General features: G+C 37.1%; 1 protein-coding gene across 2 annotated transcripts; it reads left to right on the top strand.

Moving 5' to 3' along the window:
* Positions 1-24716, top strand: ssuh2.3 (ssu-2 homolog, tandem duplicate 3). 2 transcript variants are annotated; one of them, NM_001423834.1, is given in 12 exon segments: positions 1-185; positions 438-487; positions 1140-1209; positions 2637-2766; positions 2845-2905; positions 7613-7731; positions 7818-7880; positions 7972-8060; positions 11710-11802; positions 11895-12000; positions 19197-19304; positions 22187-24716. In NM_001423834.1, coding segments are annotated over 12 exon segments (1050 nt in total). In that variant the 5' UTR covers positions 1-168; the 3' UTR covers positions 22331-24716.
* Positions 24717-24892: the final 176 nt, after the last annotated feature.

Genomic DNA, 24892 nt, shown 5'->3' with positions numbered 1-24892 from the left:
AAAAATAGCCAAATAGCTGTGTGCGTTTACTGATGTTTTAACACGTTTACATTTATATTTTCCATGTCAAAGTAGGTATTCTGAAAGACTTTTTTGCAATCTTTATACAAACGTCGTTCCTCTTAATTTTCGCGTTTCAAAACTAAAATTCACAATCCACCTCCAGCAATGGACAAGGCGCTGAGGTAAGTCTAACAAGATGAAGTACATTTTGAAGGAAAGATAAAACACTTGTATATCAAGCTTTTTACTGTTACTATATGAAATGTTATTTCGTAGCCTAAACATAATGAATATTGAGACAGTCGTTTGTTAATTAAGAACAACGACAGATATGTTTCTATTTTTTAATGGTTGTGTTGTTGTCATACTGTATTTGTCGGTGTACAGAAGTAAATGAGAAACATAAAAAAACACCTGCTCTGCTTTTTTGACAGTGGCCAGGATGGGGCATCAGATCATACTGGATATGGGACTTATGCAGCAGGTAGGATAATTAAAATTATTGGTCATAATTTATTTAAGGTTCAATTTTTGCCATTAATACCCTTATTTCTCTCAACAAAGTGCTAATTTTATATTTTTCAGTTGGGTTTCGATATTACGTAGGATGTAGAATAAGATCATGGATAATTTGTACTTTATAAATAATAGTAAACAGCCAGTATTTTAATATTAGAAAGCCACTAGTAAATAGTGAAAGTTGGTACTTAAACTGAAGTTTTACCTATTTATTTTTCCAAAATATTATCTCAAATATCAGTTTTACTCTAAATCCATGGCACAGTTACATACCTACACAATATTAAAGCCATAAACATAAAACGGGATTTTAGAGAGATTCAAATCAATAAAATAGTTCCTGTTTTCACTGCAGCTTAAAAGTTCGTTATTACATCCTGAGTGAAATTAGTTTCCTTCCTGCTGTTTCATCATAACATGAGAAAACAATTAAAGCTTTAAAAAAAAGACCAGAGATGCACACAAATGCATTCAAAAAGTACCTGAATAGCTTACTTTCTTGTGAAACCTATTTACTGAACATTTTAAAAAAGACTTGTGTTAGGATCTCATCTATTTCATTAAATGGAGAGAAATGAAGAGAATTTTTACACTTTTTGTTTAAATTTTATCCTCAGTTATTCCACCAGCAGATTTTGGACTGCCACAACCAGAAGCCTCATCCAGAGCACCAGAGACACACTTTAAGTAAGAGCTTTTTAATAAATTGATTAACGAAATCAGTTTAAATATTAAATGGCTAAATATAGACTTAGCATTAATTATAAACACGATTTGCATTCTTTGTTCTCTATCTTGCTACATATGGGGCTAAAAAGTCTTCAAGTAAGAGGAAATTAGATTGCCCAATGTAAATGTCCATTTTGTTGCAATGTAATCTTTACACATCACCTCGTATTTCCAATTTCCAATGTTGTAAGTAAAAGTTTGTGTTAAAACACTAAAGCTTCTATTGGACAGTGTATTCTGTTACATAATATTGATTAGCATTCACTCAAAACACTGTTTACTGTTTGTTCAAGCTACTTATTTCATTCATTCATTTTCTTGTCGGCTTAGTCCCTTTATTAATCTGGGGTCGCCACAGCGGAATGAACCACCAACTTATCCAGCAAGCTTTTACGCAGCGGTTGCCCTTTCCAGCCGCAACCCATCTCTGGGAATCATCCACACACACTCATACACTACGGACAATTTAGCCTACCCAATTCACCTGAACGGTAAACCGGAGCACCCGGAGAAAACCCACGCAAAGGCAGGGAGAATATGCAAACTCCACACAGAGCCGACTGAGCCGAGGTTCGAACCAGTGACCCAGCGACCTTCTTGCTGTGTGGCGACAGCACTACCTACTGCGCCACTGCCTCGCCCAAGCTACTTATTTAAAACAACAAAATTCCTGAGGGTTTTTTGGGACAGCTTAATTGTTTTTTGTTAAATCCACTTTAATTTGTAAAAACTAATAAGTTAACTTAAATCCTTCATGTTGTCTCAACACAAATCAATTGTGTGGATTCCAGCATTTTTTCCCCCAATGTATAAGATATCTAAATGCAAAAAAAAAAAAAATGTTTCTAACTAATTTCTAACACATCTCACATTTATGAGTAACAAAAATGTTAAAAACTTATATTTTCATGCAAAATTTGTATCACTGGACTGTGAGTTTTAAACTAGTTGTCCAAATTGTAAGAGCTGAACTTAGAATTAAACTCAGAACTGCTATGTCAACTCAAAATTGCAAGAGGAAGTTTTGAAAAATTGTGAGAAATAAACTCAGAACTTTGAGATATAATATGTATAGAACTATTTGAATTATTAAAAAATATTGCAGATCTGAGGTGGTGATGTGGTCATAGCCTAAAGGGGGAGTCATTGTTTAAATGCTGGCAATTTCTCACAATGTGTGAGACTACTTTCATATATTTCTCATCTATAATATCTACCAACCTTTCTATTGATTTGTTCTTTAACCCCTTTAGCATTCCAGCGTTCTGGTTATTGAGCCATAAACTACTGGAATGCTAAGTGGTAAAGGGGGTTTTGCATACTCAATATTTTGGACAATGTTTGGCTGGTCACATGTGAACTTCACTTTAATCGTGTCCCCTCAGCATTCCTGCGATCAGTGAAGAACTTGCACAGGAGGCCTTTACTGAATATGTGTCCAGCAAATGCTGTTACAGCTCCAAACCAGTCAAAGAGATGGTGTTCACAGACCTGCAGTCCCTCAACACATATCGGGTCAGCAGCAAAACTCACGAACATCTTACCTCACTATATAATGATGCCATTAACTTACAAACGTATATGTCTTTACAGTACCGACTGGAGACTTTTACAGAATCTAGAAGAACAGAAAGAGACAGTGAACCATACTATGGTAAGAAGAGAGTTTTTTAGTCTCTTGACAGGCAGAAGTCAAGACTCATCATACTAGGGCCATGCTACCTCTAAAACTTTGAACATCTAACAAGAGATCAATCATAGACGAATCATCAAAATCTTGTATATTTTTACTGACATGCCAAATTTAGCCTTCCTTTGGCGAAGACATCTGCGTTTGGATGTCTGTTAGACACCCCTGTGAAATAACATGGTTGTCTATAAGTTAGTGTGCAAAAGAAAATGCATTTAGAAGATACAGTTCAAAGCTTTAAAGGTGCTTTATGCAAGTTATTGACTCTGCTAAAGCATAAAAATACCATAATATGTTTGCAGATATTTAAGAAAAATGCTAAGTGAACATTCTTGTTTACGTCTGTCTTTGTTTCGGTTCTTTGAACCCGCCCAATTCCAGTTTAGCCAACCATATTTTAGCACCCTTCATTGTCACTGTGGAAAACAGCGTATTTCAATAATTCAGGAAAGCTCTCAAAGCATCCGTGACTGGAATGTGACCTCCGGTGGACAGTAACAGCCTCCGAAATAAGATGCAGATTGAGTTTTAAGTTTTGGTTTTGAGTCACAGTTCTGAAGTTCAATTCCAAACTGTTTATTCTTGGTCAAGATCTGAGGTGAACTATCTGCTGCTGCTTTTAGTAGTATGACAATAAATGTCATGTAAAAAGGCATTCAAACTCACATTTTTAGCATTTGCACTGAATAAAGCACATGAGGTGTACCTGAGGTGATCATTGTCAGTTTATCCTGCTGTTCAGCTGCAAGTAATAGAAGCCGTTTCTAAAATATACATTTTTGGAAATATTTATTTTATTGTGTGCTGTTGCTTTAATTTAGAACACAACTTAAATCAGCCTTTAAGCTTGATAGTCAGACACACTCCTGTTGGTGCCATCAATTTGGCAACCTACACTTGCATGTTTTTTGAACCAGGAGTTCAATACCTAGTTCAACTACTTTAAGTTAGTCACTCATGGGAAAATTAATCGATTAACTATTTGACCCTCAGTCTCATATCAAGTATTCTGACCAACCAAATGCTCTGTGGTGTTTGATATGTTCTGCCCCCTTCATTAAACTATTCACCAAGGCTTCGTCAAAACTAGTATTCTCCTCTTACCTCTTGCATCAGCAAGGAACTTTCAAAATAATTTAGAGATGGTTGTGCATGAAAACCCCTTTAACCTTCCTGTTTCAAGTATATAATATTCAATTAATGGCGTGATGAAAAGCTGAAATGCTGATTTTATGTCTTGAACATGATTAACAGCATATCTGGTGGGCCCTGGAACAATTTTGATGACATTAGCACCACTAAGTCTACCCTGTCGTTCAAGTGGTGGGCAGGACCATAATAATTTTCCATTTTTGGAAGATCATTTTGTCTGCTGGTGGTTGAGAGACAACAGATGGTCAACACTAGGGGCCCTATCATACACCCGGCGCAGTGTGGCGCAAGACGCGGCGCAATAGTCTTTTGGTAGTTTTAGCTTGGCGCAAGAGTCGTTTTAAGGTGTTTCGTTACGCTGTTTAAATAGCAAATGCATTAGCGCTTATTTGTGCGCCCATAGGCGTTCTGGTCTAAAAAGGAAGGCGTTCTAAGGCACACTGATGGCGCGTTGCTATTTTGAGAAACTGTAAGGCTGGAAACTTACGTTGCTATTCTGAACCAATAATCGGAAACAGGAAGCAGTTGAAGGATGGCGTGTTTAAATCCATTATTTATCTGAGTCCATTGTAATTAATCTGACTCCATTAAAGTTGTTATCATCATTGATAAAGAGAAATAATCTCTACGTCTTAAAGCAGGCAAAGTTGTTTATTAAGTTACATGATCAAATATACAGACATTAGAATGAAACAAACTAACATACTGTATAAAGAAATTAGCTGTAACATATGCACTACCGAGCAACAAAGACAGTGAAACTGCCTTTATTAGCATATGAGGCTACGCACCAGTGTGCGGGAAATGCAGAGTAAAAGCCATTCTCCCAGATCAACAGTTACCTTTCCCTATTATACCCTGAGCAAAGCATTGTCAAACATAAGTGAAAACCAACCCCCAAAACCAGCTGAACGTGAGAACAAAGTTGAAGAGATGAAGTGGGGGAGAAGTACATTAACATACTCTCCTCAGGCCATGACCCAACAATAGTAAATATATTGTAGATTGAAACACAATTAATCGATGTCTCTGTTGATTTCATCACTACAACACTGAAGTCATAAACTGTCAAATGACACCAAACATGACAAAGTTATCTGAAAGAAGAACACGAGCAGATGAATTGTGTATGGTGAAGAGCACATGGTTACTGTAAGCAAATGGCAGAGATGTGAGGAACTCTGCCTCACCAGGAGGACCCATCCCATGCTTGGAATGTCTCAGTAGTCCTTCATTATCATAGAAGGAAATATATATCATATTTTCTCAGCTTACAAAACTATAATAGATTTTTCATTAGACCAAAACTAACCCGGTCTAAACTCCTCGCTTACGCACTGCTTAATACGCACAAGAGAGCAGTAGGCAAATATCTTTGCATATGAAAAAATTTAAATATTAAGGATATATATAGGATATAATAAGAATAGATATAGGATATAAATATAAAGGATTAAAATATTACAAAACATATTATTTTCTAGCCTACATAAATATGAAAAATCACTGCTTTTATGTCTTCTTCATCTCGGGAGGCTTTTTCAGTTCATTCATAACAATTTGCTTTTGTATAATGTTATTATTATTAGCAGTAATATTTATTATATCCATATTTATATTTGTTTTATTAAAAACAAGCTTAGATTTGGCCACCTGTCAGGTTTTAGACCATATGGGGCATGGCAGGTGTATTTGGAAATAACTCAGTATTTTGACCACACTTGGTTAATATTGTTCATTTATTCATTTGCTAGAAATTAGAACTGAATTTAGAAATAGTTTTGAAACAAATATTTGCGCTTAACAAACAAAATTAATTATTTATAGGCTAATTGATGTCTGTGCGTAAAGGTTTCCCTATCCAAGAGCGAAAGTGAAAGCAGTTCCATTATCTCTCATTCTCACGCAGTAGATGCTCTGTTTAACAGTTTTCTGTTAAAAAACTTAACTGTTAACTGTTTGCTAATGAAATGCTCATTTTTTTCCACTTAGACTTACTTTACGTCCTGTAAATAGCGAATGCGCTCTTGGCGCGATGCAGCTGGGTCTTAAAGGGAATGAGAGATGACACTCTAATTGGTTTATTCTCAACACACCTATAACTCATTAAGAAAATAAACTCAACCCTTTTAGCCCATGCGCCTTGGCGCAAAGCGAATTTTCCCGTCTGTAAATTAGCAAAAATGCGTTCTGACATGCCCTGAAAGCGTTTGCGCCCTGCGTTTTGCGCTCTGCGCATGGACCGTCAAAATAGAACCCTAAAAGTGTCATTCTCATCTGAGGAGAATGCCACATAATCAGGGTCCTTCTCAAAATTATCCTGTCTTAGACACATTCTCCTCTATGTCACTTTCAATGTCAAAAATCTGTGACAAAATCTCTGACCTTTGTTTAGAGGCCATTTTCAATTGAGAGAGCTTAAAGTGAGAGCCCACCGAGCACAAAAAGAAATAGTTTAGAAAGCTTAATGTGCAAGCTTTTATAGTTTTGCACTTTCCCTGTAAATCATGTGAATTATGTTTTCCCCTTCCACAAAAAACATGGGAAATATCAAGGTTCTCGCAAGAATTAACTCCCCCCATGGCATGGAAAATATCAAAGTTCTCATGATAATTAGGATTCCACCTACCACCATGTCATGTGAACTGTCAGTGATTCCTGCGATACCACAGGTATGGTCGTGTTATTTTTTAAATATTTTCTTTATTATCCTTAACATATAAAAAACTAGCGCATATTATAAAATCATAGCATGTTATAGTGACTTCAATATCACCCAAAAGAAATATGTGTAAATTTTTTATTTTCTTATGTTTTTTACAGCTAAAAGACCCTGGAAGACAGATGTTACAAAATGTGTACAGGGCATTGAAAAAATTATATAGTTTTCCCCATTAAATTCGGAAAAGTCATTCAATATGAAGCAGAAAAAAAAGTCAACTATATATGCACATATGTTTAACATTGAATGGGGTCAAATTGACCCCAAGGATAATATGAGAGTTAAATCAGCAGTTTCTGGCACATCTGAGACCAACAATCATGCCATGTTTAAAGCCAGTTAAATCAACTTTCTTACGCATTCTGATGCTCGGTTTAACCAGCAGATCAACATGACCACATCTGCACAGTTTCTGCAATGAGATTATTGGGTAACACTTTACAATAAGATTCATTAGTTAATGCATTTACTAACATGAACTAATCATGAACAACACATGTACAGCATTTATTAATCATAATTGAACATTTACTAATGCATTATTAACATTCAAGTCCATGCTTGTTAACATTAGTTAATGCGCCATGAGTTAACGAACTAATATTGAACTACTGTATTTTCATTAACTAACGTTAACTAACATGAACAAATACAGTAGTAAATGTATTGTTTATTGTTTGTTCATCTTAGTAAATGCATTAATTAACATTAACTAATGAACCTTATTGTAAAGTGTGACCGATTATTGAATATTGTATCTCATTCTTTCTTGCCTAAACATACTCTTCATTTATCAGGTCAGCAGGTGGATGGATCTGGAATTCCTCCCGAACCATGGAGCATCCCGGTGTGCATGCCATCTTTCTTCCAAGATAGTGAGATAACCATCCCCGTTCCTCACACATCAAGTGTCCAAGTAAAACTTGTTCAGTTTTTTATTTGATCACATTCATTGAAAACATATTTTTAGAAGTTTTATTTATCAGTGATCTTTGAATTTAGGATTGTTCGTCATGCTCTACTCTTGGTAGAACTATGTGTCTAAGTTGTGGACGTACAGGCAGGGTGAGTGTTATCATGAAATGTCATTTAAAAGTTTTTCTTTTGCATTAATTTCTTTTTCTATTGTTTAATTATGATATCTTTGTTATTTCAGATTTTGTGTGGATTCTGTGGTGGCATGGGTTGGACTAACTATGGCCAACGCCAGTTTTGTGGTGTGTGTGGGGGCACTGGCAGGCAAAGGTACAGTCTTGAGAAATTACATGTTGATAAAATGTTGAACGATTACAAATTGGGCAGCTCAGTGGTTAGCACTGTCGCCTCACTTTAAAAAGATTTCTGGTTTGAGTACTGGCTGGGCCAGTTGGCATTTCTGCCTGGAGTTTGCATGTTCTCCCCGTGTTCATGTGGAATTCCTCTGGGTGCTCCGGTTTCCCCCACAGTCTAGCAGGGATGGGCAAACTTGATCCTCGAGGGCCGGTGTCCCTGCAGAGTTTTGTTCCAACACTAGTCAAACACACCTGAACATGCTAATCAGTGTCTTTAAGATCACAAGAAATCTATAAGCAGGTGTGTTTGATTAGGGTTGGAGCTAAACTGTGCAGGACACCGGGCCTCCAGGACCGAGTTTGCCCAACCTTGGTCTAAAGTCATGTGGTACAGGTGAATTGAATAAACTAAATTGGCCGTAGTGTGTGAGAGTGTATGTGAATGTGAGAGTGTGTGGGTGTTTTCCAGTACTGTGTTGCAGCTGGAAGGGCATCCACTGCATAAAACATATGCCAGAATAGTTGGCAGTTCATTCCGCTGTGGTGACCTCTGAAATAGAAACTAAACCGAAGGAAAATGAATAAATGAATGAAGACTACAAATGTAAATTTTGGATAATAATCTTGTTCGAGCTTTGCAAAAATGTACTTTAAAAAAATTAAAAGGATGGGTTAGCATTCAGAATGGCACATAAACACAAATCTAGTCAATATTATAATTTTTTGATGTTGGCGTGAAGTTTGGCTCAACTATAAAAAAACAAAGAACACTCAAGCAATATTATGAAGAGAGAAATAAAAGTAAACGTTAAAAATTTTGGGAAACTAGTTACTTGATAATCATTCAAGAGTTGACACTTAGCTGATGATTGATTATAAAGCTTGTTTGGCATGCTGTCCGGGGAGAGAGCCCCGAGCTCATTAGATCTTTGAGCCTGGGGCTCCCTCCCGTTTGCAAAGCAAGAGGGGAGTTTGAGCTCAGGTAGATCTCGAGAACTCCCCTGCTGTAGTAGCTAATGAACAGATAGTGATTGCTCTTAAGAGATAGATACTTACTAGGAGCATGTCTATGGTGCCAATTTGGATTAGTCAATTAACTTAAGTTGCATGTTTTTGGATGGTGGGAGGGAACCCGGGAAACCCACGTGAGCATGGGGAGAACGTGTAAACTCTGCACAAAAGCGTCGGCTGGCTAGGGATGCCATAATTCTCAATAAAATATTGAACCAATTGGTACGACATCTACGGTACGCGCTTTTGAGTTGCGCTTTTCTTTTGGGGGGGTGGTGGGTGGTGGGGGGGGTTACGTTTAAATCATTGATGTGTGTTTTATTCCTCTCCGAATTGACTGTTTATGGTGAAGTCTGTGAGCTGAGATGAGGAATCTGCTCCTAGCAAGTAAATATTCAATCACTATGCTCTAACGTTAGGGGGCGCTTAACCATCATTCCACACTTTAACATGACGAGCGGCTGTAAAGTAAGGCAACAGAAAGAGGAAGCGCTGGCATCTTTCAAATCTGCGGTTTGGGGACATTTAAATTTTGTCGCTGAGTATAATGCAGAGGAAGAAAAAAACTGTGAACAAAAAAATGACTGTGCAACCATTGTTATACACATACAGCCTACTCAAACGGAAACACTTCCGACATGCCTGCACATCTGCAGCGCCATCAGCCAGCAATATCACTGTCTGAAGGCAGGATAGCAGGAAAGGTAATAAAGTCCTCAAAAAAAAATAAAAAATAAATAAATAAATCCCTCACTGAATACTTCCAGCAAACATAACCAACTGGTTCTGAAAGACACATAAAAATAACAAAGGCAGTGTTAAGTTTAATTAAAATGTTTACTGACGTACAAATATGTTTATTTGATATGGTCAAGTTTTGTTGATTAACTTCACATGTATGTTTATTTTCAAAATGTAGGAATTTTCCCAGTTTAACATGGGCTACCAGCAGCTGTGAGATTTTAGTGTTAATTGTTTTAATTTTTTTCTCCTTAACCTCTTACTGTTCCTATTGCCTAAGCATAAAATAACAACAACAAAAAAAAATATGCATGAGTCAAACCACAGAACTGAACCGAAAACCGTGTTAAAAAACCGAAGTATGTATTGAACCGTAATCTAACTGTATTGTTACATCCCTAGTAAGGACTAGAACCAGTGACATTCTTGCTGTGGGGCAACAGTGATAACCACTGGGCCATCGTGCCACCCATTTCCTCAAAACAAACATGGCTGTTACATGCAACTTAAGGTATTTATAGTGGTTTTTGGAATCGTCTGATTGAATCATGGGATCATGCGGGAACAGCCATAAGCAATCATAAGCACGTGATCCTCTCAAAATTAGTTTTTAAATAAACTTCACTTAGTTAAAGCTGCTTGAATTATGTCAAGTCCAGTTTGTTGAGTCAATCGTTGATTTAATTTAGTATTTAATGTATGTTGGTTTTGTTTAAAGGTGTGTAATACTGATCTAAAAATTACATATCTTTTGTTTTCTTTTTTCTTTTTAAAGATGGCAGTCAAACAATTTATTGGTATTTTGCTCTGGTACTTTGGCTGATTGGCAACATGGTGGCGCAGTGGGTAGCACAATCGCCTCACAGCAAGAAGGTCGCTGGGTTAAGCCTCGGCTGGGTCAGTTGGCATTTCTGTGTAGAGCTTGCATGCTCTCCCCTGTTCACGTGGGTTTCCTCCGGGTGGTCTGGTTTCCCACCTAAGGCCAAAGACATCGGGTATAGGTGAATTGGGTAAGCTAAATTGCCCATAGTATATGTGTGTGAATGAGTGTGTATGGATGTTTCCCAGTCATGGGTTGCAGCTGGAAGGGAATCAGCTATGTAAAACATATGGTGGATAAGTTGGTGGTTCATTCTGCTGTGTCAACCCTAGATTAATAAAGGGACTAAGCCGAAATCCAATGAACAATTTACTATCCCACAAGCCACAGGATAAAATGTATAAATAGGAGCGACCCAACTGATGTGGGTAGGCAGGGGCGCCGCTAGGGTCAACCCCCTCCCCCCCACGGTTGTCAGAGGGCCTGTGGGTATGTCATGTAATAATAACAACATGGGGGATGTTGCATGTCTAAATACATTCATACTACTATATTCATTATTTTTAATGGGCGTGAAGTAAAGTTAGTTGTTAGTGGGGAAAAGTTTAGCGGTCAATATGGAGAATAAAGCCCCGCCTTCTAGTACAGGAGCCAATTACCAATCACTATAGATTGACGATTCTCCGGGGATGTGGGTTGGACCAGATGTGAGTGTCTGCAGTTTTTGTGTGATTCAAACTTTTCGAATTAAACTAAAGAAGCAGCTATTGTTTAATTGTATTGGTGATTACCAATATGATATTTAATCGTAAGCTTGGCAAGCAAATTTGGAGAATTTGATGTTACTCCATTCAAACAGAATGACTGAGTGAAGTGACTTGCCCTAAAAAAGGAACTTGGACAGTACGGAATTCCATACGCACCTTTTAAAGTTAGAAAACTCTGGCCACCACATAGCAACACCACCCAAAACAGCTTAACATTGTGGATAATGGTTTGGTCAGATTTAAATCGAACTCATTCGATGCTCATTAAATGATCTGTTTTCCAGTTGCCTTGCTTGTGGAGGAATGGGGACAATCCGATGTGTAAAGTGCAACAGTCATGGAAAGCTTCATTGCTTCATTAGCCTTAAGGTTACATGGTAAGAAAACCTTGGCTAACACTCATTTTCACAACACACACAACATAATTTTTTATATTTTTAGTGTGTTTTTTTGTGCACTGTCTTTTCAGGAAAAACAACATTCACGTGTCTGTCATTGACAAGGGTTCAGGATTCCCTCTTGAGCTTCTCAATCAAATCACTGGAGAGCAACTGTTTACTGATGTGGCTCCAATGGTGAGCAACAATAACATGGTGCTCGAAATGCCTCCATTTTCTCCTTAGTTCAACAAAGCCATTTAAACGCCTTTTACACCTGTTCAAAGGACAGTTCAGCCCCAAAAATTGAAAGTTTCTCATTATTTACAACACTCTAGTGAATTTATTTCTCCCATTTTACACAGAACAAGATATTCTCAAGAATGATGAAAAAAAGCAGGCATGCAAAACCGTGAAAAACAGAAAAATCATTGAATTGTGAAATAAAATAAGTTAGTTTAACTTATAATTTAAAAAAATTACTTTGACTTAATAAAAAAGAGCTATGGGGCCTCATAAATTGATTATATTAAGGAGAACTCAAACAAAATGAGTTATGAATACATAATTACATTTTTTGTTTTAACTTAATTCTAATGCTAGTATATAGTTGTTTTGACTCAAATTTAACTGAATTAACTGAACCCAAAAAGTTTGTTACTAATACTATAAATGTTTAATGATATGAACACAAATAATATACAGTAAAATATAGAAATTATATATGTTCATTCATTCATTCATTTTCTTGTCAGCTTAGTCCCTTTATTAATCCGGGGTCGCCACAGTGGAATGAACCGCCAACTTATCCAGCACGTTTTTTACGCAGCAGATGCCCTTCCAGCCGCAACCCATCTCTGGGAAACATCCACACATGCATTCACACACAAACTCATACACTACGGACAATTTAGCCTACCCAATTCACCTGTACCACATGTTTTTGGACTGTGGGGGAAACCAGAGCACCCGGAGGAAACCCACGCAAAGGCAGGGAGAACATGCAAACTCCACACAGAAACACCAACTGAGCCGAGGTTCGAACCAGCGACCCAGCAACCTTCTTGCTGTGAGGCAACAGCACTACCTACTGCACCACTGCCTCGCCCGAAATTATATATTTTATATATGTAAATATATATTATAATATTAATATTATAAAGGACATTTTCACAGTATGTCTGATATTATTTTTTCTTCTGTGGAAGTCTTATTTGTTTTATTTTGGCTACAATAAAAGCAGTTTTAATAAACATTTTAAGGTCAAAATCATTAGCTCCTTTAAGCTATATATTTTTTAGATTTTTTTTTTACAGAACAAACCATCATTATACAATAATTTGCCAAATTACCCTAACCTGCCTAGTTAACCTAATTAACCTATTTAAGCCTTTAAATGTCACTTTAAGCTGTATAGAAGTGTCTTGAAAAATATTTAGTCAAATATTATTTACTGTCATCATGGCAAAGATTAAATAAATCAGTTATTAGAAATGAGTTATTACAACTATTATGTTTAGAAATGTGTTGAAATAATCTATCCGTAATAAATAATAATTCAGGGGGGCTAATAATTCTGACTTCAACTGTTTGCATTTGGTTTCAAAACTTAAATGGTTTGCTACATTCGATTTTCTCAAACAGCTTGGGCCCTATCATACACCTGGCACAATAAGGCGCAAGTCGTGTTCGCCCTGATGTGTTGCTGTTTTCAGATAAGCGTAACCCAAATTTTCTCGTTTAGCATCACGTTGTTTAAACAGTATATCCATGGGTTTTTCAGTCTAAAAAAAGAGTTGTGTTAAGGCGCATTGTTGGCATGTTGCTATTTTGAGGAACTAAAATTGTCCAGCGCAGAGTTCATTAGTTGTGCGCCTTAAACGCCTACACATTGCTAAATACACACAGGATGTACAGCAATACACAGATATCTTTACAAATGAAAAAAATAAATGATTAAAATATTACAAAAATTATTACTTTCTACATAAATAAAAAAAAAACACTGCCTCCATGCCTCATCTTGGGGGGCATTTTTCAGTTTATTCACAACAACTTGCTTTTGTATAATGTTACTATGATTAGTATTATTATTTGATATATGCATATTTATTTTACTTAACGCATATTTATTATATATTTATTTGACCACCTGTCAGGTTTTAGCCCATATGGGGCATAAGACGTGTAATTGGATATAACTCAGTTTTTTGACCACTCTTCACTATTATTGCTTAGTTATTCATTGCTGGAAATTAAAACTAAATTTAGAAATAGTTTTAAAACAAATCTTTGTGCTTAACAAACAAAATTAATTATGTAGGCTATTGGATGTCTGTGCATACAACACTGTTTCCTTATCCACGAAAGAAAGAGAAAGTAAAGAGGCCAATTGGTGGAGGCTCGTTCTTTATCCTAGAGCTGCAGATGGTCTGTTTAACTGTTTTCTCGCTAGTGAAGTGTTTAGTTTTTCCACTTGCAAAGTCCGCCATGTAAATAGCAAATGTGCCATGAAATGACGCAACTGTCTCTTAAAGGGAATGTGAGATAAAAATGATTGGTTTATTCCTAAATCACAAAGAGAATAAGTACAACCCTGTCTGCCGCGGCGCAGAGCATATTTTTCTGTTCTTAAAATAGCAGATTCTGACATGCCTTTAACGCGTTTGGCCATGTACTTTAGACTTTGCACCTAGATCGATAAAATAGAGGCCATTGAGTTAACTTTACTTACTGGGTTTTACAGTGTAACTAAAAATACCTTGAAAGTAATTGGCTGTTTTATTCCAACATTCTTTGATGTAAATCAATTTTTCAACATTCTTTGATATAAAATCTTAGAAACTCAGGTTTGGCAAAAGTAGAGGATAAGGACATGATGACAAAATTTTCAGTTTTCAGTAAACTATTTCTGTAACAAAAGAATTTAAGTGGGAAAAATACAGTCTACAAAAACAAACAAAAAATAATAATAATTTACAGCAGCAGGAATGCCTTTTGCGTATGAAGGGCCAAAAACTAAATATCACCGAGAGCCGTGAGCCGAAGGTAAATATACCAAACTATAGTACATTAAACTTCAATAATTTCCTAATTTATTTCATAATATTTAAGAATAAAAGAAAACATTGTTTTCTAATGCTAGTTAAGCAGAATCTAAATTAAATCAGATTCTGTTTTAAACGGAAGGTTTGACTTGATTTGCTCACAAAAGTCTCTGTGTTGTCAGGTAACTGTATGTACATTTATACAAAATCTGATTTAATTTACACCATTTAATTGAAACGTTTAACTTCAGTTAGGGGTGACCCAGTGGCGCGGTGGGTAGCAGGTTCTCCTCACAGCAAGAAGGTTGCTGGTTTGAGCCTTGACTGGGTCAGTTGGCATTTCTGTGTGGAGTTTGCATGTTCTCCCCGTGTTGGCATGGGTTTCCTCCGGATGCTCCGGTTTCCCCCACAAGTCCAAAAACATGTGGTACGGGTGAATTGGGTATGCTAAAATTGGCCGTAGTGAATGAGTGTGTGTGGATGGTTGCTAGTGATGGGTTGCAGCTGGAAGGGCATCCGCTGCGTAAAACAAATGCTGGATAAGCTGGTGGTTCATTCCGCTGTGGCGACCCCAGATTAATAACGGGACTAAGCCAAAAAGAAAATGAATGAATGAATGAATGAATGAACTTTAGTTAGCTTTTACAATAAAACAAACAAACAAAGGGTTACATTTTAATTTGAATTGACAATCTCAAAACTCTCCCCATCATTCTTTCTCTTCTCAGATGAGATGGCGGGCCAAATAAAAGGTTTCTATGGGCCAACTTTGGCCCACTGACCCTAGTTTGGGCATCTCTGCTATACAGTCAGCAGTTATTAAAAACACAGTGAAATATGGTGGACACGGTGGGTTTTGCAAATGAGTTAGCTGCAGTGTAATTTTAAGGGTTTGCAGAAGACCAATTACTGGCATTTGTGCCATTAAACTGGTCTTAAATCAGTTTGCTCTTGATAGCTGTAGAAGGAGGAACACAGAGAGCGTGATAAGAAAAGAGTTAACTTTATCTGTGGATTCATTCATTTAAATGCACTTTTAAAAAAATTGCACGGCTCTTGGTAGACTGTCATTATGGAAATGAGCTACTGTGTCCATTCTTACACATTAAGTAGAATCACCAAGAGAATTTTCCACTTCCATCAAGTGCATACTGTTTTGTAATTCTGGCCTTCTAATGGAATGTTTTTATACGAATGCAGCAATTATTTGACAACATAAAGAGCCGTTCTCACAGAATAGGTCTTTGTGTCTAAAAACGTAAGATGCAGCTTTTTAGGAATATTTTATTAAAGTAACTAACCATGTTGATTTTGTTAGCTCACATTGCTAGTTTTGTAATGAAAATGAATCTAGGCATGTCATTAGGAATAAGCAATAAGCCTGTGTAATCTAAAATTAAAATCTGAAAATGCACTGATTGTTTTCAGTTTAATTCTCAGATGATGTCTGTCTGAGGTATTGGGCGTGGCTAACATACTAAACCACGCCCCTCCAACTGTCAGTTTTGACAAATAACAAAAATGTTGAGGAAGAGGTGTGTTAGGTTGTAATAACTCCCAAAAACCCTTTTCCTTATCTTTCTCAATTAAACACCTACTTTACTATATCCAGGGCTTCATTTGTGCCAGATCCGGCACCTCTAAAATCTGACCGGCACCTCATTGTACCAATCCCCATCCTCACTCACCCACCTCACGTCTGCTGTTCACTTTTCACTTCTTCCATGACTCTCCAACCCTCTTCACTTTCGTGCGTGACGCCTCTCTTTCCTCGAATAACATGCCGGATCCGTTACCCCATATGTTTCGAGACCTCGCAATTCACGAATTAAGCACTGACTATATATAATCAGCTCGCAGTAGAAAAAAACAAGCCACGCCCACTCTTTTCTCATTTTATATTCCATATTTTCATTTTATAGTCCACTGCTTTGAAACTGACAGTAATGAACATCTAGTGATGTAAAAGTTTACGTTTTTTAAACGTAATTGTTAAATGAGAAAACAGTAAGCGTGGCTTGTTTTTTCTACTGCGCACTGATTGAATGCAGTATAGGCATTTTGGGTTTCAGGGGAGTTAATACAGGGGAAAATACAAAATTTTCCGCATGCGACCCCTAAAATAACAATGCCAGTGACTCGCGACCCCCACATTCCTTGGAGGAGGATATAGATATACAAACGTTGCGCATACAACTATAGGTCTATATAAACACAAGCATATTGACAACAATAAAAAATGCAACAGTCTAATAACCATATACTTTTTATAGTCATTTATTAATTTGTTTAAATTTACTTTAAACTCAGCTAAAGAGACAGGTGGACACAATGTTTTCAGCACAGGTCTGTTCTTAGTTTAATTTGGGAGACCACAAATCAGAGATCATTTTCAATATTCCGTTGTGGCCTGTATTTATTTTGAATGTATTTGATTGCCATAAAGGTGTCAGAAAGTTTAACTTAGGGCTATAAAATCAATCTGCTGCAGCTGATGCTTTTTTTGTGTTGTTAATCTAACATAAACACACTGATTCTATTAAAAAAATGTATAAAAAACTGATTGCTTTTCATTTTTATGTTGTTTTTTTATTATAAAAAAAACTACTATTTTATCTTCTGTGAGTTATGGTTAAAATATGGTAATTCTAATAGTTTAATAAAATTTATTTAACTTTTAGAAATTCCTAAGAGACCCCATGTCATTGTCCTGCAAACGCCAGGGGCCTCATGTATCAACGCTGCGTACGCACAAAAACTTTGCATACGCCAGGTTTCACGCTCAGAATGGCTCACGTTTGGATTTACTAACAATGAACTGAACGTGGGAATGTGCGCAGCTTCACGGCAGCTTTCTGGCTGGCGTACGCACATTTTTTGTGCGTGTCTGTTTTATTTCCATTGGCGACTCCTAGAGGCAGTTGTGTTAAATTCTTCTCCACAAAGTGTCTGATCCTTGCAATGGCAGCTGTATGAGACGGGTTCATCTAGTAGGTATGTGAGGTTTCCATACCATACAGTTGACCAGCCAAACATTAAAGCACAATTTGCAGCAGTCGCCTGTTTTCCCAATGTAATCTGAGCAATCTACCGCATGCTCATTGCTATAAAGACACTATCTGAAGATGAATTTGCATGCGTGAATCAGAAACATTTCCATTCAATAAATGTGCAAATAAAATATGATGCACAAACTTATTGATGATTCCTACTTGTCTTTCTCGTGATAAATAGTTGGCAAAATCTGATATGTAGCGGGGAACAAAAGAAGAAAGAGTTCATCAGACGCTGGATTCGAGCCGAGTTCATGCTCGAACGTGTCAAAACATGATCACATGCGTCTTATGAGGTGTGCCACTGAGACTGCTAAGGGTACTTCAACATTTTACAGATATAAACCACACTATTTCTTTTTTTTTAAATGCACTCAGTGCAATGTTCAGACCCAACTGTGTTAACCGCATCAGCTAAACTTTCCCACTCTATTTTTTTCTTTTGTTATTAATTCCGGAGAACAAACTTGCAAATAACACAGTTTTTCTCCGGTCTACCTCCGAAAGCAGCACCTCCATTTCACATTCTGTTCAAAGTTTCTCTTTTTGCTTGATTTTGCTATTGCTTTTTCGTTGAGTTTTGCCATTAGCATAGTCATTAGCATATTCATACGGGGGAGGAGGCAGGGAGGGGTTTTGTGCTCGTGCATGTTGCGCTCAGTTTCACGTTCATTCGGATGTACCAAAGAATATGCGTGAGATTCGGTGTACGCAGTGTTTCATACATCTGAATTTTTTTCTGCGTACGCACATTTACAGCTTTGTGTGTACGCAATGTTTTAGTAAGATTTCCACGCAAGTCTTCGTACATGAGGCCCCTGGTGTTCAAAATCTCCACTTTGGGATTCTCTGAGTTATTACAACCTAACAGACACCTCCTGCTCGACATTTGTTTGTTGTCATAACGCTGCCAAAACTGACAGTCTGAGGTGTGTGGTTGAATATGTTAGCCACACCCTATACCTCAAACATTTGTAATCTGAGAATTTAACTCAAAGCAAACAAGATGTGCATTTTCAGATTTCAATTTTAGATTACAACGACAAACATTTTTTTTCCCCTAATGACATACCCAGATGAATTGTTCACAACAAAACAAGCAATATGAGCTAACAACATTGATATGATTAGTTTTGATTTCATGTGCACTTTAAAAACACGGCGCTTGTGTCTGTCAAGTGTTTGTTTACATAGAATAACAATGAAAGACTAGTGCATTGGAATGGAAAAGTGTGTTCTGTGTCAATGGCCCCTTATTTTTCTGATCAGAATCTGTTTCTACTCCCTGTTGCAGGTTTATCCAGTTGTCAGTTTTCCGGACAGCTCTGTGAATGCAGCGTCTGAAAGTGCTGTGAGAAAACATCAGGCTCAGTTCTCCAACATTTGTCGTATTCTCCAACAGGTAGTGATAGTAAATAACTGATCTGTTTAATCCTTAAAAAAGCAGTAAACCAATCACAACAGACTGATCCATCTGACAAATCAGAGTAGAAGAGAGTCTTGGAAGGGGAGGGATTTAAGGCTGATTTACACTTCTGCGTCAAACGCTGACGTGCACCTCTCAAAAAATGTAACTACACGTCGCAACGAACCGTATCGTAAGCTCTGTGATTGGTCGGCTTGGTAGCGCTGACGAGTCTGGGCAGGACCGTGAGCCGCGTGAATGGTGCGAGCCTGATGGAGCAATTGTTTACAAGTGTGGAGTCCCGTGAAGGAGCTCCGGATGGAAAGTTTTGTTTTGTGTTTACCTCATAGTTAAAGTTGTTGCACGTCCGCCGGTTCCTGCCTCAAAATGAGCGAGTTTGAGCCACTTGTACATCCCGGAAGTGTTCAGGAAAAGCGAAACAGCAGCGAAGAAACTCGACACAGAGGAACATTTACACCTCACTGCCAACTAGCGTTTCGGAAGTGTTAATGCAGACCAACAGAGACAGCGCGCAGAAGTATAAATGCACAGCTATGCGCGTTGCATGCGCCGTGGGTTACGCCGGTCACTTGACGCAGAAGTATAAACCAGGCTTAAAGCTTAGAGATGCCAGTTCCGTAAAGGTGCAGTAGGAGATCTGCCAGAATGCTAGCATTAGCATAATAACTTAGAAATTTTACGACCCTCTCCTGCCATCCTAAGCCACGCCTCCTTAAGTCATGAACACGCGAACGCGCATCGATTAGATATAACACAAGGTCATTTGATTAGTTAGAAAACTCTATGGAGACATGCACTTTATCATGCATAGTTGTTGACAGGCCAGCGGGTGCATGAATTATATTTCCCCAAAACTGTCACAGGCTGTCACTGTTCAAACATGAACAATTTTGTGAATTTAAATCAAACTTCTCCCCAGTAAAGCTGGTTATCCGGAAGAACACATTTACTGATGTTTTGTTATTAAACTAAATAAAAATTAGATCAGGAAAAAAGGAGTGCTAAAAACAGAAATATCCTGTCATCTTTTTACATTACACTTATGTTTACGTTACCAAGACAATGAATGACTTTTCATTTTCAATTGTGCTCGCTGATCCTCGTACATTGCTTGTTTTTAGCTTCTTCTTACATTTGTAGAACTAAACGAATGCTCAGGTCTATTTAACCGACTATATTATCAATGCTGTAAAAAATACTCCATGAACTTCAAAATAGCCAATCCTTTGCCAGACGTTTTCAGTGGCTGAACTCTGTCGGCAATATAAACCCATTCATAAACAACAACACAGTCTTCATAAACTTTGCGTGGCTAAAATAGTTGTAGAACTAGTAAACAGTAAATAGTAAAACATATTTTTTATATATATGATATTTATTCACGGTTTAAAAAAGCTTTGATTCAGCGTTTTTGGCAGAAGCCCTATGAGAAACAATCTTTCTTTTCATGTTTACAAGGCCATGCTGATCTTTCAGAAAGAAGTTTAGGTCGATGCAGAGTTTCCAGATGATGTCTCTCTGTCAGCTGTACATCTGTATGCTTCACATGTACGCGTGAATGACATAATTGTCAGCTTAAAGAGGCTATGCAAAAATTCAAATTTAAATTTGCTGACAGACAGTTTGAGATACCTGTCGTAATTGAGTTATTTGTCGTTCCAACAATATTTAATAGGATGAAGATTTTTTTCTTTTATTCCTTAATAATAAATAAAATGAGGAATCTTTACAGTAGCAAAATGGGGCTGTCACGATCACCAGCGATCCAGGCTTGCAGATCCCTGGTAAACATGTACCTTCACCCGGATTACAATTGTGTCACTTTGTGAACTACATATCCCATCACGCACCTCAAACACTCCTTTTTCAGAGTCTCCCATGATTACACAAACACAGCTGGTAGCTGATTAAAGACTGATTACAAAGACTTATGCTGCGCTTGCACTAGAGTTTTTGTGTGTGAAATTCTGTTGTACGATGCTGCGAAAAGGGGCGGGATTAAACAAGTAACAATAACATGATGCGATTTCGCAGGTCAGAACTCACCAAGCTTGAACTTTGCCACGCAGCGAACTGCGAAACTTGCTGCACGAGCTTGCATTTCCGGTCTAACGCATTCAAGTGCATATGAATGGAAGTCTAGGGGAGAAAAGTCCCGATTGACCGCAGCTTTAAGCACCATAGATATATTCGTTCAGGCCCGTGCAGAGACCGTCCAAAGGGCATTTGCAGGTTCAATTTTTTGAAGAGCACGAGGGGGAGGCGGGGTGGTGGGGGGGTTGTCGCGCGCATACTAAAGAGCGGTGTAGTCGATTAGCTATGTTGTCGCCCGCCTACTGAAGGGCGGGACCAAGGGTGTGTTGCGTCGCGGGGGCACTTTTGATCATTTTGGAAGGGCACTTTCTATCCAAGACTAAAAAGGGCATGTGCACTGCACAGGTTGAGCCCTATGTGTGCACGTGCCTGTATTCGTTCCTTGTTAAGTATTGTTTCTTGTTACCATGTTTTGCTCTGTCTGGCTTTTGATTCTTGGATTGTTTATTGGATTGTGATAGTTTTCTGCCTGACCTGACCTGACTTTTGCCTGTCTCCTGGATTACTCTTTTGGATTGCTTTTGCTATTAATGTTCTGTTACTGTTTTGACACCTGCCTGCTGACCATTTTCTTAAATAAATGTTGCACATGGAACTCCATCTCTATTACCACGCCTGCATAGTTACAGGTGCATTTTAATGGTCAAGTTGTTTTTTAAATAAACAGTTGACTGAACATTATTGTACAGTGCATTGTGTATCGTGATGTGTGTAAAAATTATAAAAGACACTTTATTAAAGCTTTTTTTTTTTTCATTTTCCAGAGGCAGACCATTGAGCTGATTCCTATCACGCAAGTTGATTACGTATGGAAGGGAAAAACACACACTTTTTACGTTTATGGAAAGGAACACAAAGTTTTCACAAAGGATTACCCTGCCAAATGCTGCTGTTGCTCCATTCTTTAAAGATTTAGTGTACTGACTATATATATATATATATATATATATATATATATATATATATATATATATATATATATATATATATATATATATATATATATATATATATGGGAGAGAGCTTTATTGTGAGATATCTGTAATAACTTTAATTGATCTTGACTGAATTCCGGCTTAATATGTAAATTGTTGAACTTGTTGAAGTTCCTTCAAATCTGAAAACCTAAAAATCTTCAAGTGTTCAGATGAACAATAAGGAGTAAATATGAGTAAATAGATCATGATATATATATTTTAATCTATTCAGGCGTTCTCTAGGTCTGGCGTGAGCAATTTTAGCCTAGCTTAGCATGGGTAGATTAGACCATTAGCATTTCGCTCAAAAATAACCAAAGAGTTTGAATTATTTTCCTATTTAAAGCTCGACTCTTCTGTATTTACATTGTGTACTGGGATGAAAAATCGCTATTTTATTAGACTATTAACTATTTTTATATGGCTGTGAACTATTCCCTCGTTCTGGCGTAATAATCAAGAAATTTTGCTGTACATAATGGCCATAGATAGTTACATTAGATGTCGCCTAAGCTGTTGTTGTCTATTGGAAGGATTGTTTCAATAGAGGCGCCATTTTGAGAGCAGCGCTCCTTTCATATGAACGTAGGACCATCCCGAGCCCAAGATATATACACATATATACATATATCTTTGATCTGGAGTTTTCCCGGTGGTCAGTATGCAAATGTTTATTTAAATTACAAAAATTATAGTGTTATATCACTTTTTTATATTAATGTATACATGACCGCACAAGCATTGCAGACAAAGAGCGTGTGTTTGTTCGCATGGATATGTATTATCTCCCTAGCTATTGAATTTTATCTAATCCATATCCTGAAACACACATAAATCTCCAGTATGAACGATTCATGTGAACCATCAATATCCCTGCATCTTAATGTGCATATCCACCTTTCTGATTGAAATGGTATACAACATTTGTAATATTCAATAATATAGGGCACCCTTGTTGTCAGGCACCCTTATAAGTTACTTCAAAAACTAGCTGGTACTTCACTTAGGCGACAATAATACAAGTTTCTGGCATCAGCATCTTGTGGTCATATTTAATTTACATTTTTTGCTGATTTTATTCAACAAAACTAGCAATATTTGCATTAAAGCCTAGTATTTGGTTTGAGTTGGTGCTACTTTGGTGCTATTGAGTAGACTAAGATATTACACAAGTCAGGAATTGTATACAGTAAAGACGGTTAAAGCATTATGTGAAGCTCCATAATCAATTTTTAGAAAATGTGTACTTACTATTCAAACTAATCCACTGAGAATATGAACATACATGCTATGTGTTTAGCTCTATAAAAATATATATCATTTTAGTTATATTTTAAGGTTCATTTCAATGAGAATCATAGTTAGCGTTTTTGTAGAGAAGAAATGCAAAGAATGTTTTTTTTTTTTTTGATGCTCTTTATCAAGATCTTACAGTCATAAATTGAGGGGTTGCCTTGGTAACTTAGGCTTAGTAGTCTTTAAATGTGGGGGTTTATCAGATAAAGAAGCCTGGTCTGGACAGCTTGATGGATGTTTAGAGGTTATTTGTTAAATGTAGCACATAATTGTGTCTGATCTCCCTCCATAAATTACAATGCATAGTCTATATTCGGTAAGAGATCGGTCTGCTCAATAGTGAGTAAAGACGAGTAAATAGATCATGAGAGAGTTTTCTTTTGCCATTAAAGTAACACTCCATTTTTTCTAGAAGTACATGTAGGCTCATTTTACAGCCAGCCTAGAGCTAAACGATTGAGTTTTAGCCTACCGTTTTTGAATCCATTCAGCACATCTTAAAGTCTGGTGTGAGCACTTTTAGCTTAGCTTAGCATAGATAGATTAGACCATTAACATCTCGCTCAAAAAATGACCAAAGAGTTTTTATTATTTTCTTATTTAAACCTCGACTCGTCTGTAGTTACATTGTGTACTAAGATGGAAAATTGCTATTTTATTAGACTGGCTATGAACTATTCTCTCTTCTCTCTAATAAACAAGGAATTTTGCTGTATAGTCAATAAGATTTCTGTCAGCTTTTAATATTTTGAGGCAAATGTGGATAGATAGATAGAAAGATGGATAGACAGATAAACAAACGAAGATTGATAGACAGACAGACAGACAGACAGACAGACAGACAGACAGATTGTTTGTTTGATTGTTTGTTTGTTTGTTTGTTTCGGTCCTGGGATGCAGGCTTTGTGGGCACAGAAATAACATCTGAAAGATGTCTCCCTTGTCTTGTGCTTTCTCTGCCTGGCATGCTGCAAAAAAGAGAAATGTACCGAAACAAATAATTAAATGAATATAAAACAAATCTGAAATAGGGTTTGATTGTGTCATATTTAATGAACTTACAACTATCCCCATCCCAAACAACCATAGCAGAGTTGATGTTTTTTAGAATGTGGGTTTAAAGTTAGCATGATAGTCGAGGATCAAACTATAAATACAGAAATTGCTACTTTAAAAAAATCTTGATTGAAAAAAAAA

The sequence above is a fragment of the Danio rerio genome, chromosome 22, assembly GCF_049306965.1.
Source record: "Danio rerio strain Tuebingen ecotype United States chromosome 22, GRCz12tu, whole genome shotgun sequence".
In the NCBI taxonomy this organism is placed as follows: Eukaryota; Metazoa; Chordata; class Actinopteri; order Cypriniformes; family Danionidae; genus Danio; species Danio rerio.
Note: the sequence above shows the minus strand (reverse complement) of the source record. Positions and strands in the feature narration are given on the sequence as shown.